Source organism: Ixodes scapularis, unplaced genomic scaffold (assembly GCF_016920785.2).
Source record: "Ixodes scapularis isolate PalLabHiFi unplaced genomic scaffold, ASM1692078v2 PGA_scaffold2__306_contigs__length_199485367, whole genome shotgun sequence".
NCBI lineage: Eukaryota > Metazoa > Arthropoda > Arachnida > Ixodida > Ixodidae > Ixodes > Ixodes scapularis.
Window position 1 is genome coordinate 196,319,249 of NW_024609857.1, and position 16,371 is coordinate 196,335,619.

General features: G+C 45.9%; 1 protein-coding gene across 2 annotated transcripts in view; it reads right to left on the bottom strand.

The window, feature by feature from the left end:
• Positions 1 to 16,371, bottom strand: part of LOC8037800 (dedicator of cytokinesis protein 3) — a 285,268-nt gene that overhangs the window by 236,656 nt on the left and 32,241 nt on the right. For both annotated transcript variants that reach the window (XM_040208926.2, XM_040208927.1), the window contains 2 exons: positions 14,933 to 14,998; positions 924 to 1,002 (listed from right to left, as the gene is read on the bottom strand). In XM_040208926.2, coding sequence (XP_040064860.1) covers positions 924 to 1,002; positions 14,933 to 14,998 — 145 coding nt within the window. The remainder of the gene's footprint in view (positions 1 to 923; positions 1,003 to 14,932; positions 14,999 to 16,371) is intronic.

The following is a 16,371-nucleotide window of genomic DNA, read 5'->3' on the forward strand; positions in this document are numbered from 1 at the left end:
TATTTTAAGACATCATCTTCCCATCCAAGCTGTTTAAAAAAAGATTTGTCTTTTGCATTTTTTAATGCTTTACCGGTTACAACTTGCATGAAGCTTTTGTGTCGGCATTTGTCGTTGCTGCGAAAATGAAAAAACCCTTCTCTCCCCTCATGGTGCAAAGAGAGACAAGTCAGGAGCTCCCATCGCCCGTGCCGCACAAAGAGAGGAGAGCCCCGACGACCTGCCAATAACGGTGCGACAACAAAGAGGTGGAGCATCTTCCCCCGTTTTCTGCTAACAATAACATTAAGACAGGTGTTTCACACATCATCCACATTATGCAAATCCCACTTTGGCAGTATCCTGTAGCTACACATAATGTTGGAGGGTTTTAGAAACTTGCACTGCATTCACTTTCACTATCACACTTCTCGAGCACAACACAAAACATAAAATATGCTCTGCCAAAACTCGTCACCTTGCACACGCCTCCTTGGCGAGCTTCGCCTCGTCTCTCGGCGTGCGTTCCCCTCTCCACTCATCGTGTCAACGTCCACTCCCTTCCTTCCGAACTCAAGAGCACCGGAAAAACCTGCGCCTTCGCAAGAGTCGGCTTTCCCCGTCAATGTGTGAGGTAAAAGCGATAGCTGTTGCACCATGCGGGCAAAACGGTGTCATCCCGTACCGTCCTCAGGTTAGTGACGACACCGTTTTGCCCGCATGGTGCGAACGTGCTACAGCCGTTGCTCCTTGGCACACTGCGGGCCAAAAAGGCAGCCTTTTTCTACAACGTTTTCTATCACGAATGCAAGTTTTTCATTATACGAGGAATACCATCTTCAACTTTAAAACTTCAGAGGACATAAAGTCATTCGAACGAATATATTTTGAGGCTTCCAATGCACGCAGGTGGATGAGCAAAGCGGGTGGGATAATGAGCTCACACGAAGAGCTTGATGGTGTGCTCCATCTCCCTGCTGAGCCCACTGCCATTCTCCCTGAGAAGGCTGGTCACCTCGAGCACTGCAAACATCACAGGAGCAGGTGTCAGTATCGCCGGTCATACTCATTTTACGAAAAAGCTGTTCATGGCTAAAGTTTCATGCATTGTTCGTGCGCGTGACCAAAAACTCTACGCTCGCACTGCCGCACGCGCTACATGCACATGCCTTTCCCTTATAAGAGATTTGAAGTAAATACCCGAAATAAAGCGTCGACGAACGTGCATGCAAGATGCCATTCGTTTTAGGCTTTCGCTTTAGAACAGTTCCTGCTGCAGGCGCCGGCATGTGCGGAGCGTGGAACACCATTCCCTGCATTCTCCTCGATGCTTGGGTAATTTAATGTGCGCACATCCTTTCGTCACAATGACCACCGAGACAATAAATGTGTTTGTACCTTTGTTCAAAATTCTGTCACGTCTCTGTCGTGTGCTAAACAGCTTTGCTGGCCATCCACCTTCACACAGTGCAATGGCTCATGATTTTGTTTCATAAACCATAACGCAAAACTTTTTTTTTTTGTCGGCAACTTGGTACGAATGTAAAGGAAACATTTACGTGGACTTGCTCTCACTATTCCCATATTTTGCTGTCTATACCTTAGTATATGTCGCATCCAGCTATAAACGGGAGTGCCTGGCGAGTGCATGACGGGAAAGACGGGGAAGCGACACGAGAGCACTCCCAGGACCGCTGGCTGGGTCGTGGCGCCGCAAAAAAATGTTTTTCACTGGCGACAGCAGCCACGTGCGGGACAAAATGGTACGACACGTTGGAAGGATGGCTGAATCCAGCCATGGCTCATCTCAATGCACAATTCTGTCCAAAATCATTCTGAACGGGATAGTTTTGGCCAGAATCTTTTTTTGCTTCCGCTTGCCCGTCTCGTGACAGGGTCAGTAGGCGGGGCTATTAATAGCCAAATTAGGCTATTTATCCGTATTTAGCCGCAAAATCTGGAAATGGCCATAGCCTGTGGGGTTACCTTTGGGTCATTTTCAATTCTTGCTCGGAATCGGTAGCAAATACCCCTAAATCAATTTTAAATTGTAAAAATATTAATCTTTTTTTGTTTGATTCGAGATATTATTATATACCCAAAGTTTCTAAAAGAACAGTTTCTAAGAAATGCACGGCAAATTTCCGGGCAATTGTTTTGCGCAAGAAATGTGTAATGCCAACGCTCTTGGTGCTCCTCTCTGGTTAGATTAGCAACTGGCTGAACGCGTATCATCTACACTCAATAGCAATTCCTGGAATGGAGATGCCAGCGTTAACCCGGGTTTTAAAAAATGACCGCATCCCTGCGTGGTGAATGACATTGATTGGGGGGAAGCTCTGGTGGCGCTGATGACACTGATTTTAATGTTCACAGGTAGTGCTCATGGTGCTGATTTTTTTTTATTGCTCATAAGTGGTGCTGAGTTCCCGGTTGCATTTCGACTTCATTATTACTGCTTTATGGTCGGTGAAATGCAGAGCCAGTGGTTCTTCTAGCGAATCAGCTTGGATCCGCTAGAAGCCGTGGGAACGCATCTCCACCGCTCCAGTCAACGATCCATGTCAGAAAGAGAATGTGTGACATGAATCGTGCTTATATACGCAGTTGAGCGTTTGACCGCAGCGTCCTCTTGTGTATAAACTTTGAACCAATGCATGCAAAGTTTAACGCGATTATATACGCATTTGACGGCAGCGCCCTCTCCTGTATAAACGTTGAGCGGCTACATGCAACGTTTCATCCATGACATCCCCAGCTCTTGAGTTACTACCACATCCCAGAGCCCCCTACTCGTCCCGCAGTCGTGGCCGAGTGGTTAAGGCGATGGACTAGAAATCCATTGGGGTCTCCCTGCACAGGTTCAAACCCTGTCAACTGCGCAAACATTTTTTCTTTTTTTAAGAAGACAGATGGAATGGCAATCGATGTGAGCACAGACGCCGGACGGACAAGGCTAGACCCTAAGGAGCTTCACCCCTAAAACCTGTGACAGGGTGTCAGCGTATGCCTCGCAGGGCTTTCCTGCCATGTAGCACCCAAACTTACGGCTATGAGTCTGAGTTCCATAATTCCTGCCTGGTGCAAACACTTTGTTACTGTGATGGCTCCCCCCCCCCACTCAAAAGCAACCAGTGGGGAGCCTCGTGGCCACGGTTTCATCTGTCCCAACGATTCCATTGAGCTGGCAGAACACGACCTCTCAAGTGCTGCCTTCTTTACTCAAATAGTAACCACTTGGGTCTTAGGTATCTGTTACACGTGAATACGAATCTCGAAACGTTCCACAGTGCGCACATGCGCTCTCGTGAACTCAACAGGTTGCGTGCTCTCTTCCTTCAGCGCTCTCGCGTTGTGTGCTCTTCAATTCTACAGGCCCCATATATGGTCTGTGTCAAGTGCCACGATCGACGTACACGTGCAAGCGATATAGTCCCCGTGGCAAATTTCTAGAGGTAAAGTTCATACTTTTAGAACAAAATCTAGGTAAGTCTTACCGTACCTACAGTCGAACCCGTTTATAACGAACTCCATCGGACACGCATTTTAGTTCGATATATCAAGTAGTTCGTTATAGCAAATATCGCTATTTCGTGAGGACAGCAAAAGCGAGAGAGATGAAACGAAACCGCGCGGAATAGCGGCGAAGGCTGCCGAGCGTAGCGAGCCTCACGCCGGCGCTCAGAGCCGTGTTATCGCGAGGCAGCTTTCATGATGGAACATATGTATTCATATTTGCGGTTTCGTCGGTATTATAAATATCGCAAAGCCTGTACTGCTCCGTAATTGCTGGCCAGTTTTCGGCGATCCACTTCTTGACGCTTTCATTGTCGACTGCTCGACTCTCGCCGGCGACACTTTGCCGGCGATGTCGTAACGTTCCTTGAACCGTTGAAGCCATCCGGATCCGCCACTAAAATCTTGAACGTCGAGCAAAAAGGCAAAGTCTTTTGCTTTCTGCTGTAACATGGGGCCCGAAACTGGAAGGTTTCGAGCGCGAATATCCAAAAACCACGCGTACAGCGCCTTTTCCACTCTGTCAAAGGCAGGCGCCCGAATGCGCTTTCCGTCGGCGTTCGGTCGATCTCGGGCCTTTTGCAGGATCGCTGGCTTGTTTTTCAGTATCGTACTCAGCGTGCTTCTGGCGATCTTGAAGGATGCGGCGACTTCTGACTTTTTCTCGCCGCGTTCAACGCGCCGGATTATTTCCACCTTGGTAGAGAACGGTAACGATGAACGCACCTTGGTCGCCATCTCTTGCGGGAACAGGAAGGACACAAAGAACAACGAGCCTCCTCAGCAAAACGCTAGGAACAAGAGAGCCATGTCCGGCCTGGTACGGCTGCAGGATGATGTCATCAGAACGTCATTGCACGCTTGCTCTATCACTGGCCAGCGCGCTTCCGCGGGGGCCGGTTGCGGGCGTTCGCAGTCGGTGTTGTGACTCATCTTCTCAAGGGTCGTCGTGTTTTTCTTGGTTTTCTCTTGTCCTCTGTCGCTCCGTGCATGGCAGGGAAGCCAGCGCGCTTCCGCGGGGGTCGGTTGCGGGCGTTCGCAGTCGGTTTTGTGACTCGTTTTCTCAAGGGCCATCATGTTTTTCTTGGTTTTCTCTTGTCCTCTGTCACTCTGTGCATTGCAGGGAAGCTCGTGCGTCTCCACGGGGGCGGTAGCGGGCGCTCGCAGTTCGATATATCCGATGTGTGGTTCGTTATAGAAAGTATATTTCTCATGAATATTGATCTTAAAATTTCGTGTGTTCGATATAGACCATAATTCGTTCTAACCGGGTTCGTTATAAACGGGTTCGACTGTATTAAGAAAGTTTTTGAAAACAAGAAAAAGAAAACACGATTTTTGCTGGAAAAGATGGGGATTCCTGGCCTTCAATATGTCCATTCAGCATTACTTCACTATGGTACTGTTAGAAGCGTTGAGCAAGTGAAGAGCAACAAACAACATCAGGATGTCAAGAGGATGTTCTTTAAATGTTGTGCAAATCTCCACTTTTAAATAAGGTTTCAGAGTCGTCAGAGAGGTGGTGCAGCCCGCGATTAGAAACGAGAGAGCACTTGTAACTTTTAAACAAAAGTTTGTGCCCTTGTTGACGAGCTAAAGCGACCTGCACCGTGAGGCCATGTGGCCTTTCTCTCTCGGTGAGAATTCTAAACAAACTAGAAAATAAGCTGGAGGGGGCTGAGCAATAGTGGTAGGAGTGCCATCTGCCAGAGAGCACACAAAACACACTCTGAAACTCGAGCCAAACTCATGATCGGGTTTCCCGGCTTGTAGGATAGCACGGGCGACACTGGTGATTAGTAGCCCAGTGCCCTTGAAACGCCGAGCTTCAAACCCTCAATATTGATGAAATCTCGAGTTTCATTCATCTCCTTCCCTAAGTACACTGTGCAAATTTGATCTCCACAGGAACTTTTAACAACAAGCTACAGGAGGAAGGTATAAAGCTGGTCTAAATTTTGGTGATTATTTGCACTATAACGCGAGTCGTGATACAAGGCAGAATTTGCTCCTTGAGTTCCGCTGCAGAAAAGATGTTTTTCAATACTCCTTTTTTCCTCGTTCTGTTAGTGAGTGGAATGAGTTGCCACCAAGTGTGACGGCGATTGCTTCTACCGCTTTATTTGCGAGTGCAGTTGATGAATTTTTTTTGTCACCAATGACTAAGCTACTTGTTGTTTGTTCATTCGACTCATTGATGCTTTCTCATGTTGTCTATCATGCCCTCAAATGTTGGCTGGCCGTATTCTCAAATAAAATAAATAAATACAGCTAAGGATCGAAAGTCAGCTCAATTAGCTAGTTAGGAAAACTGCCGTATGAAACTGCTGCAAAAAATTAAGCATATCTCAACTGTAGCACGAACCAGAGTATACAAGGGGAGTAGCTGTCAAGTTTTCACACTTTTTTGTACAAAATATTAATCTGAAAAATGCTCCACGTTATTGGGCATTTCTTGCCCCCCAAAAGCCTGCTTTTTGGCAATATAAGAACTTGCTTTCAATAGAAACATAAATAGCTAGCCACATTCCACATTAAAGGGATACTACAACAAAATTTCGGCGCTCATTTTTTGGTCTACATGTGTTCAAAAGAGCAGCATCACATGGAACGTACCAATATCTTGTTAAAAAAGTCTCGAAAAGGAATTTTAAAACGAATTAAACAATTAGCAAAGAGCACCTGGTGGATGTCGCTATTGCCTCGTTTGTAATGCTCGTCTAGGAACCTTGACAGCTAGTGACGGAGGTTGTCTCGTCTCCGGCCACGACGAGAGAAGGGGGGAAGGAGGAATTCCCTTCCTCCCGAGAATCCTTTTTGTGTGTCGCAGAAGTCGCTATTGTCCCCCTAGAAGATTATAGAAGATTAACCCGTCAGTCAATATTCGTACAAAAGCAGCCGCTTCGGTGGCTGGAACGTCTAGGCCATCCTCTCGACGTCAGCCTCGCCGCAGCTTTGCTCGTCCTGAGACGACCTACGACACGATTGCGTTGGATGTCACGTGGTCTCCGCTGGGCCTTCTCCGAGCGCTTGCCAGAGTTGGCCGTTTATAATGAAAAATACAGCCACCAGGATCAAAATGCAAACATGCGATTGTCATTTACGGATATTGTGGATCATTTTCAACCTATTTTTGAACACGACGGGAATATTTCAAATTTCGTTGAAGTATCCCTTTGAATTTCAGTTGAGAAACATTCACCATGAAGAATAAAGGGAGCAATACATTGAAATGATAAGACTAGCTAAAATCAGTCTGTGTCAAGTGCCAGAATATTTCATTTCCTCAATGGTAGTAGCAACAAAAAAAGATTGAGGTACACCTAAGCACTTCTTATGAGTTGTGAGTGCAAATGCACGTACATCAATTTTGCTGTAGATGGTTGAGCATGTTGGTTTCTTATTTACGATAAGGAAAAGCGACATTCAAGACAAAGAGGAAAGAGAGGCTTTCGGCTTTTGCTGTTGGCGCGTTGACTGGCACTGACGGACAGCAGCACCATAAAATGGCCGGTCAGTTTCGACGACCGGCCACCTCATGGCGCTGCGTGTCTGGTGAATGGGTGCCTGGTCGACGTACGCTAGCCAATGGGATCGCAGCGATGTAAACGGTGCCGTTGGATGTGGACGCGCTAGCCAATGGGGTTGAAGCCCTGTAAAAGAGCTGTTTGGCTCTTTTGCTCTAAGAGACAGTTGATGCTTTTGCATTAAAAGGCAGAACCAGCAAATGTGGTGCCTTCCCCATCCACCTGATCTTCTGCACGGCTGAGCAAGACGGGCTTTCGTGCATTGTTTCGTCTTTGGCATTCAGTGCGAGACAAGTGAGATATGTGATATGCTTGCGATGCATGAACCAGTGTTGGCAATGGCAGACAAACCCCCGTGACTCATTATGAACAAATGCTTCTTTCAGTTTCAGTGCTCTCTCCAATTGGGACAGGTTTACTGACCCTTGTTTGCATGCAATGATGTTCTCTCTCAAAAAGGTGTATGAAGCACTGAAATGGGGAAAAAATGCTCTTTCAAAACAAAGTACCGTATTTTCACAATTCTAAACACCCCCCCCCCGATTCTAAGCACCGCACCCCACCCCCTTCCCCTTTCAAACATAAACACCTGAAAAAAAGTTTGCATGCGAATGTAAGCACCCCACTCCCAACAAGAAATTTGAGATCACAGATGCCAGTGTCACCGAGCGCCGGAGTCGCAAACGGCCGCTGGCGCTTGGTTTCAACGTCAGTTAATAGATGGCAGCACATACCGCCATTTTCCACTTTCGCATCTGTGCAGGTTGCGAAAGAGGGTGCGTTGCCATACCCTCTATTGAAGATGTTTTGTTTGTTTGGCCTCCTTGCGCTTGTTGCAGTCGGTTGTTTAGCCTGTTAAGCCTATTCGTCGGTTTGTGGAAGTCGTCCATCATGAGTGCGAAGAGAACTTCATACACGATGAAGTTCAAGAGAACGGTTATTCGTTACGCAGAAGACAACGGAAATCAGGGCGCTGCTGAACAGTTCGGAGCGCGGCGTTCCGCACGAGCCAAGACTGGGTGGAGCGGATGATGAAGAGGAACGGTTTCTCGTTGAGACGCCACACCAGTATCTGCCAGAAGCTACCGGTGGACTTCGAGGACAAGCTTGTCAACTTCCAACATTATGTGATGAAGCTGCGTCGCGAATCTTGCTACGGACTCGGGCAGATCGGCAATGCTGATGAGACCCCCGTGTACATCGACATGCCAAGAACATGCACCGTCAACGAAATAGGCGCCCGAGAAGTAAAAGTGCGTACGACTGGCTATGAGAAGCAAAGGGTGACCGTAATGCTGTGCATCACACCACAATGATGTCATCGTTATCGTAATTGATGGCGTCATCAGTGTCATCGTCATTGTCCCTGATGACGTCATCGGCATCGGCATCGTCACTGATGACGCCATCAGTGACGTCACCAGTGACGTCACGCGTCTCATAATGCACCGCGCAATTACGCCAATTACGGAAACCGGCACCTAAGAGCTGCGCTCTAAAATGCGAGTTCGGGCTTTATGGTATTTTATTAAATTTTAATCTCTATATTTTGTGTATAAAAAAAGAAATAGGCACCAATTATGATCCAGAAATTAGTCTAGTACAGCCGAGCCCGGTGAAATCACGCTCGGGTATTTCAAATTATTTATTTATTGTACTTTTCTGGTGCCCCTAAACAGCCCTTAGGCCTACATAAGGGTGCACCGTTGACACTTGCATGCAGTTTTGCATAAAAAGCATGCACGCAAACGCATGCATACCGTATTTACTCGCATATTGGTCGATACGTCGTATAGGTCGACCCCCTAACTTCGGGACCCCCGAAAAAAAAAAAAAGTTGAAAAATATAATACCGGGATTCGCGTATTGGTCGACCCCCCAGTTTTGATGAGGCGATTTTTGAAAAACAGGTCGACCTATACGCGAGTAAATACGGTAATTTGAAGAAACAACAACGTGAAATATAAATGTAAATGAGAAAAAGTGCATAAAGTTAAAAACAACACTGTTTGCTAAAAAGACTGATACAAGAGGGCGTCACATTATAAAAGCACTAGCAGAGACCGCATACTAAAACTTTCCCGCAAAAAGATGTCTACTTCGGGCGTGTTTGCGACATTTGACACGTTAAAATTGTACTGGATACACTCAATGGGTCTTAAGCTTTTTGGCTCAGAGGAACCGAAAAGACGATGGGAGCGAAGAGACCTGCCAGGTACAGCAATGAGTGCGGATGAGGTTAGCTTGGGGCAATCTATGATACCGTGAAGACATTTGTGCAAAAATAAAAAGTCTCGTGCCTGCCTCCTTTCGGAGAGGCAATGCAGGTTTAAAATCTTCAACAATCGCTCATAGCTGAAATAAATTCGCCCGTTAAAATAACGATCGTAAAGTAGTCGAACAAACTTCTTCTGTACATTTTCAAGTTCATTCGAGTTTGTCTGGTCTAAACGATTCCAAACAACGCTGGAGAAATCCAGTTTAGACAGGATGAGGGATCGGTACAAATGCAAAAAGCAAGAATATCCCCTAAAGCTTCGAGTCATTCTGGTAATCGCGCCCAAAGTACGGTAACATGTATTGCTCAAGTATGGCACATGATCGGAGAATTTAAATTCACTGTCCAAGAAAACTCCCAGATCACGTACAACTGAAACGCGCTCAATTGAGCACTTGTTCAAAGTGTAGTCAAAGGTGTTAAAGAAATGTTTTCTCGAAAAAGATATGACTTTTGTTTTAGCCGGGTTGAGAACCAACTTGTTGTCCTTGCACCAGTCTGCCAAGGCTGTAATATCTTGCTGCAGTTTATCGCACCCAGAAATGTCAACAATAGCTCGAAAAAGCTTAACGTCATTGGCGAATTGTAACATTTCCGAGTGATTTATGCATGAGCAAATATCGTTCACGAAGATGTTGAAAAGCAGAGGCGATAGGCTAGAACCCTGCGGGACTCCCGATCTGGAGAGGTACGCGGTTGATTGTGCACCACCGTATGAAACAGAATTCTCTCTGTCATGCAGATAGCTCTGAATCCATTCGCAAAGTGGTAAGGAGATACCATAGGACGCAAGTTTCTTAACTAGCAGTGAATGGCTCACTAGGTCAAATGCTTTTTTAAAGGGGCACTCATACCCGAAAAATTGTATTTTTTTTATTGTCTAAAACGATGCAAGTTGCAGTCATAGACACGCAAAAAAAAACGCATCGCAAAAAAAAAATTTTCCCGCGCGCGTGTGCGCCTTTTTATTTTTGTTGTTTGATTCTCCCGCCTCTCGTCTCCTCGCTTCTTTTGATTCGTGACGCCAAGAATCATGAAATTTAGAAGCTTTGTAAGCAACATCTCTATAACAATTAATGACGGCAATCCTAAAACATGTTTTTTTAAGGCAATCGCGAACGCACTACGACCCTTCTTTTTGAAATACCAAAAATCGGGAGTTCGTTGTGGTGCCGTCGCCTGGATCTGTATCCTCCCACGGAAAACAGGCGACACCGCTCAAAACCGGTCCGCCGGCGGCCCGGCACTCGCTCCTTTCCTCCTGGCTTTGGGTCGCCACGGCAACAGCCGGGAGTCGTGAAAAAAAAGTGGACTCTCAGGACTCCGCAATATTTGACGTCAACTCACCGGCGCGGATCGCGCGGGAACTTCAAATTCGGCTTTTGGAAATTGTTTTTTTACTTTACAAATACTGAATTCCCAAATTTCAAATTTTGAGGGTAATGTCCCGGCATCGTTTTCATTCGTTTCGGATAATAAAAAAAAATATGATTTTGATGTGTCAGTGCCCCTTTAAAATCAAAGTAAATTGCGTCGACCTGCTACTTCAACCCTAGTTTGGCACCCACAAATTCCGTAAACGCGATTAAGTTTGTTTCCACAGAACGATTTGGCATAAAACCATGTTGTTGCACGTTTATACGTCTGGAAAAAAAATGCATAATATGACAATGCATGGCCCTTTCGAGCACTTTGGCAAACGAACAGATCAGTGAAATTGGACGATAATTACTGACAGTTAGTGCCGACCCATCTTTGAATATTGGCACAACTAGAGAGAACTTCCATGCAGTTGGAAAAAGCCTATCTTTCAACGACCGATTAAATATAAAAGTTAAAATCGGAGCTAACATGTCACCGCACCCTTTCACTATAAACAAAGGAATTCCGTCGGCTCCAGCCATTTCTTAAATGGCAACACCCAAATCGCCGCAAAAACGTCGTCAATGCTGAGCTCGGGAATTGATAAGTATTCGTTTTCCTGGTCTGGCAGTGTGCAAGTTTGAGACATACTTGCCGTGGAATCAAAAACAGAAGAAAAGAAATCTGCAAACGCTTGACAGACGTCGCTCGGACCGCAGATATGTTCCGAACCGTTAGATAGTGTTATCTTCTGTGCCGTCTTCTTTTTATTCGAGGAGTTCCTGGTATATTTCCAAAGGCTTTGCGGATTTTGCTTTAGGCTTGATTCAACACTTTGAGTATGGCTTCGGTGGTCACGACGATAAAGATGCTTCGCTAAAGCTCGCTCCGATTTGACTTTTCGTACCAGAACAGATTATTAGTCAGCTTGTAATGTCTGTGATAACGTAGCTTTTTCCTCATTGTATGTTTCAATTCGTGGGAAAACCAGGAAGGATAGTGATTTGCGACACCATGTACGTAAGCCGGAATGAACATCTTCATAGTGGTTGTCACTAGGTCTGTAAGCATTAGTACTTGTTTATCTACGTCATCTTTACCTGATGTAATGATTGACCAATCTGTGTTCGCAAGAAACTCGTAAAGCCCCAGGTAATTCCGCTTTGCATAAGAAAAAGCAGTTGCTTGCAGACAAGCTGTACCTTGGTTATCAGCTGTACTCAGATCTACTTCAAATGGGACATGCCAGGTGTCAACAGGGACAAGTGGGGTGCTAGCTTGTTGTAGTACACATTCGTTATCATTTGTAAGGAACAAATCCAACACGTTGCCTTTGTAGTTGACAAGAAAATTTTTTTGGTATAGTTCCAAGTAGTTTGCGAGCTGAGATAAATCATTCGCTTTCCTTCGCACTTCTGAGTTGGACGAGTTTACGTTACCAGTGTCCCAATTCACACCAGGCAGGTTAAAATCACCCGTAATAAAAACACGGCATTTTGCAAAGTCTGTCATGCTCAAAGCGTGATTAGTAAAAGAACTAAAAATGGAAAAGTCGCATTGCGGAGGGAAATAGTAATTCCCCAGAAGAACATTCGGTTGTCCGTGAAGATTAATTTCGATCCACACTGATTCCTCGTAAATTTCCATATCAGGCCCGCGATATGATTCTAAATTGCTTCGGATTGCTATCAGAGCACCGCCCCCGTGAATTTGATCGTACATTTTGTGATCTCTGTCCCCACGATAGGCTGAAAACTGGGACTGAAAATACTCGGTACTAGAAATATCCTCCCGCAACCACGTCTCAGTTATACAATATATGTCATATTCAGAAGCGATACAATTTTCCATGAACTTCGCAGCCTTTCCACGTATGCTACGTGTATTCTGGTAATACAAAGATAGTTTTGCGTGCATTATTCATCGCCGTTGCTGGGTTGGTTGCTCGTTTGGTCAAAACGCATGCTGTCCTTTAGCGGACTGTAAAACGGACAGAATAGACAACCCTCAGGCCACAGTTCAGCGTCGCTGATGACGTCCAACTTGTCATCGGCTACAGCAACGCATTTTTTTTCTGCATGCACATTGTTTTCAGAAAACAAAAACAAGCTATATCCAAATAATACTACAGCACATACACTATCACTTCAATCACACTTTGTGGGCTCTGCAAAAATCAGTTTCTTAACGCATCACACTGGGATTTAGTGCAGAAGGTGGGGCTAGGTGGTGCAGGCACAAACTTAAAATATCAATGGATAAACTTATTTCGTTCAAGGAAGATTAAAAAAGAGAACTTGTTTCGAGCGATCTATGCGCACCTCAGAGCTGTATATTGGGAAAGTCTGGCCGGCTTGGCGACGAAAGTGCTGGAGAGGAGAGCGCCGAAGGAGTGAGAGAGGAAGGCAAAAAGAAAACGACCACCATTTTGACGCAACAGGCTCTCGGCGCAGAGCACTGTTGATGCTACGCGTCGTCTGCTACGGGCAGACTTCTTTTCCGCCCGAATAGAAGTTTGCGGACAAACATCGAGAAAACTTAATTCATTAGCTTTTCACCTGCCGAGGAACAATACTGTATCATTTTCTTGCCAGAGGCAGCGAAATAAAAAGAAAGATGCGAAATTTTGATGTCGATTCAATGCACTCCACCGGATGAATGAAGGAAAATGGCGGCCCTCCCTGCACAGCTGGGAGCAGCCGGGAGTTGCTCACGCATGCACTCGCGCCACTCACGGAGCGCCGCGGGCCGATTGGCTCACTCGGGAGAGGGCGTTACGGCGGCGAGATTATAGACTGGCCAAACTCTCCCAATATAAGGCTCTGGTGTACCCACGATGCATACGCCACCTGTCGGCAGCACCTCGAAGTAAATGCACAGAAAATGGCGCCGTAGATTGCCTGAAACAGGTTCTCCTTTTCTTTTTTGAACGAGGTAAGTTTATCCATTCATATTTCAACTTTATGCGTGCACCACCGAGCGACAGCTCTGCAGCAAATCCGAGCGTGATACATTCAGATAAACTGACTTTTGTGGACCGTCCAAAGTGTGATCAAAGCGTTTGTGTATATGCTGTAAATTAATAAAAACGAGATCAAGAACTATAAATTGTGAAAATTGAATTCCGTTATCTTAAACAATAAAAAAATATTTTCCCTCAGTGCATGTCCCCTTAAAGGGGCACTGACACCCCAAAGGTCGTATTAATTTATATTGTCTAAAACAATGCAAGTTATAGTCATAGACAAACAAAAAAAAACCGCAACGCGAAAAAAAATTTCTCTGCGCATGCGCGCGCCTTTTTATTTTTGGCGTTTATATTTCCCGCGCTCACCTCCTTGCTTCTTTTGATCGGTGACGTCAAAAATCAGGAAATTTAGAAGCTTTGTAGGCGACATTTCTATAACATTTAATAACGGCAATCGTAAAACATGTTTCTTTAACGCAATTGCGAACGCACTACGGCCCCTCTTTTTGAAAGACCAAAAATCAGATTTCGGTGTGATGTCGCTTCCTAGATTTGTATTCTCCCTCGGAAAACTTGGCGGCGCTCGAGACGAGGATTATCGGCGAGTCGGGGAAGAAACCGGTTTTCCCCCGTGCCGGCTTGTATCCCACCTGCTCACCTCCTCCTCGCTTCGAGTTGCTGTGGCAACGGCGGTGGTCCCAAAGAAAGTCGAGTCGCAGGAGACCGCAACATTTGACTCACTGCACTGGCGCGGATCATGCGGGAACTTCGAATTTGACATTTGGAAAATGATTTTTTTAATTCAGAAATACTGAATTTCAAGTTTCGAATTTTGAGGGTAATGTCCCGGCATCCTTTTCAATCGTTTCGGATAATAAAAAATACATGATTTTGATGTGTCAGTACCCCTTCAAAACACTATGATTTTTTTCAATCCTCGTTTTTTTTACTTATCTTGCAGTTTCTAAATGCTGTTATTTGAAGCCAAAGCTTTGACTCCAAACAATGAACGCAAGGCCAAAAAGGAATAGAGCAAACTGAGAAATAAAGACTGCTTACGACCATAGAGACTTAAAAATGGGTGCCTCTCCAGTCATAAGCTGCCACGAGTGTAGCCTTAAGGTGCTATCGATGTAACCTGCTGAAACAATCAAGCCTCTAAACTAAAGCTGAGTTTGTGGAACCTCAAAGAAGGCTGGTGCCATCAGATTACTCATTTCGAAACCTGCGTGGGGCGAGACAGGGGGCAATGTGTAAGATGGTGCCTGGCAGGATGCCGTGCGGATCTGGCCGAGCACCCACCTCCACAGGCCAGGGGCCTCCGGTACCCTTGGCCAGCCCCCTTCTTGGAGTCACTCTGCAAGCGGCCTGGAACCAAGAGGGGCAAAAGACTGTTTTCCCTCGCTGTAGAATTCCACGCCCTCCCCCAAGAGATAGTCCCTTTTTCTGGCTAAGTATCCATAACAGAAAAATTACAAAGCTCACCCCCCCAATTCCCGCGATATCCGACGGGAATTACATTAAGCGTGCAATCTGCGGTACCGGTACAATGTGTGATAAGTGAGTTCGTAGTGCGTCCCCACATTTTTGTGCGCGATCTATGTACGCAACATCTGTCCCTGTGACAACACGCACATTGATCCTGGATGTTTCTTGCACTGAGAGACGCATAGCTGCTGCACTTGCAATCTGCGGTATCTTTTATCATGACACAGCAGTTTCTAGCACATGTCCGCGAATTTGCCATGTCTGCGATCTGCGGTAGTATCAGTTCCCGTATCATGTGGTTCGTGGTGGGCGCCCCGGTGTCTATTACTCATATTTTTATAAAGCTTTCCTCTAGCATCCACAAAGATATCTCATGTTAGTCACTATTTATATCTTCATTTTGGTTGGGCGTTCTTGGGGCATTTTACGGCACGTGGCGTTTCAAGGTTGCAACTTGTGTCATGTTGCACACAAAGAAACACATGCACGGATTTTCATCAGGATCCAAGATTCCCAATCTCGCTCGATTCAAGTCCCAAGCTGGTCCGCCTTGGAGCAATAATATGTGGTCGAGGAAACGCAACTTCTGACTTAACTGACTTATCAGGATAGGCATCGCAGCTGTCACCAGACCACCGACATCTACCCCCCAAATCACGATGCTAAAATCTAAGCGAAATCAGTCAAGCCACACAAAACAATGCCCTTTGTGCCGGACATATGCAGTAGTGCGCCTCACCCCATCCTCGCTCGCCGTGCACTGCAGCTGACGCATGCACACCCTATGGTTGCCTAGCGAGTGCATGACCGATTCTGCCGTGCAGCTGCGGTCCACTGTAGCGGCAGCAGCATCGCGAGTGGTGTCGAAACTGCCACGCCCGCTCCTACGAGAGCGGCGCAGACGCTGCCTCCCTTGAACGACACGTGGCGGCGCAAGTCGCTGCTCGATTTAGAAAAGGGAAAATTTACACGGGCAAACACTTGTTTGCTGCATGATTGGGGGTAGATGTCGGTGGTCTGGTGATAGATGCAGTTCATATTTTGACAAGTCAGTTAAGTTTGCTGCATGGAAGTTAGACTGCAGCAAGGAGTGCCTGGTGTACCGGCTGTAGATGACAAACTTAGCTAGTGGCCGTACAGACAAATCTCGTTAATTCAAACTCGAGGGGGGCCGAAAATTTGTTTGAATAAAGCAGAGTTTAAATTATTGAAAGTTTCTTTTTTTCTCTCAAGTATCAGGTATTGCAGGGCAA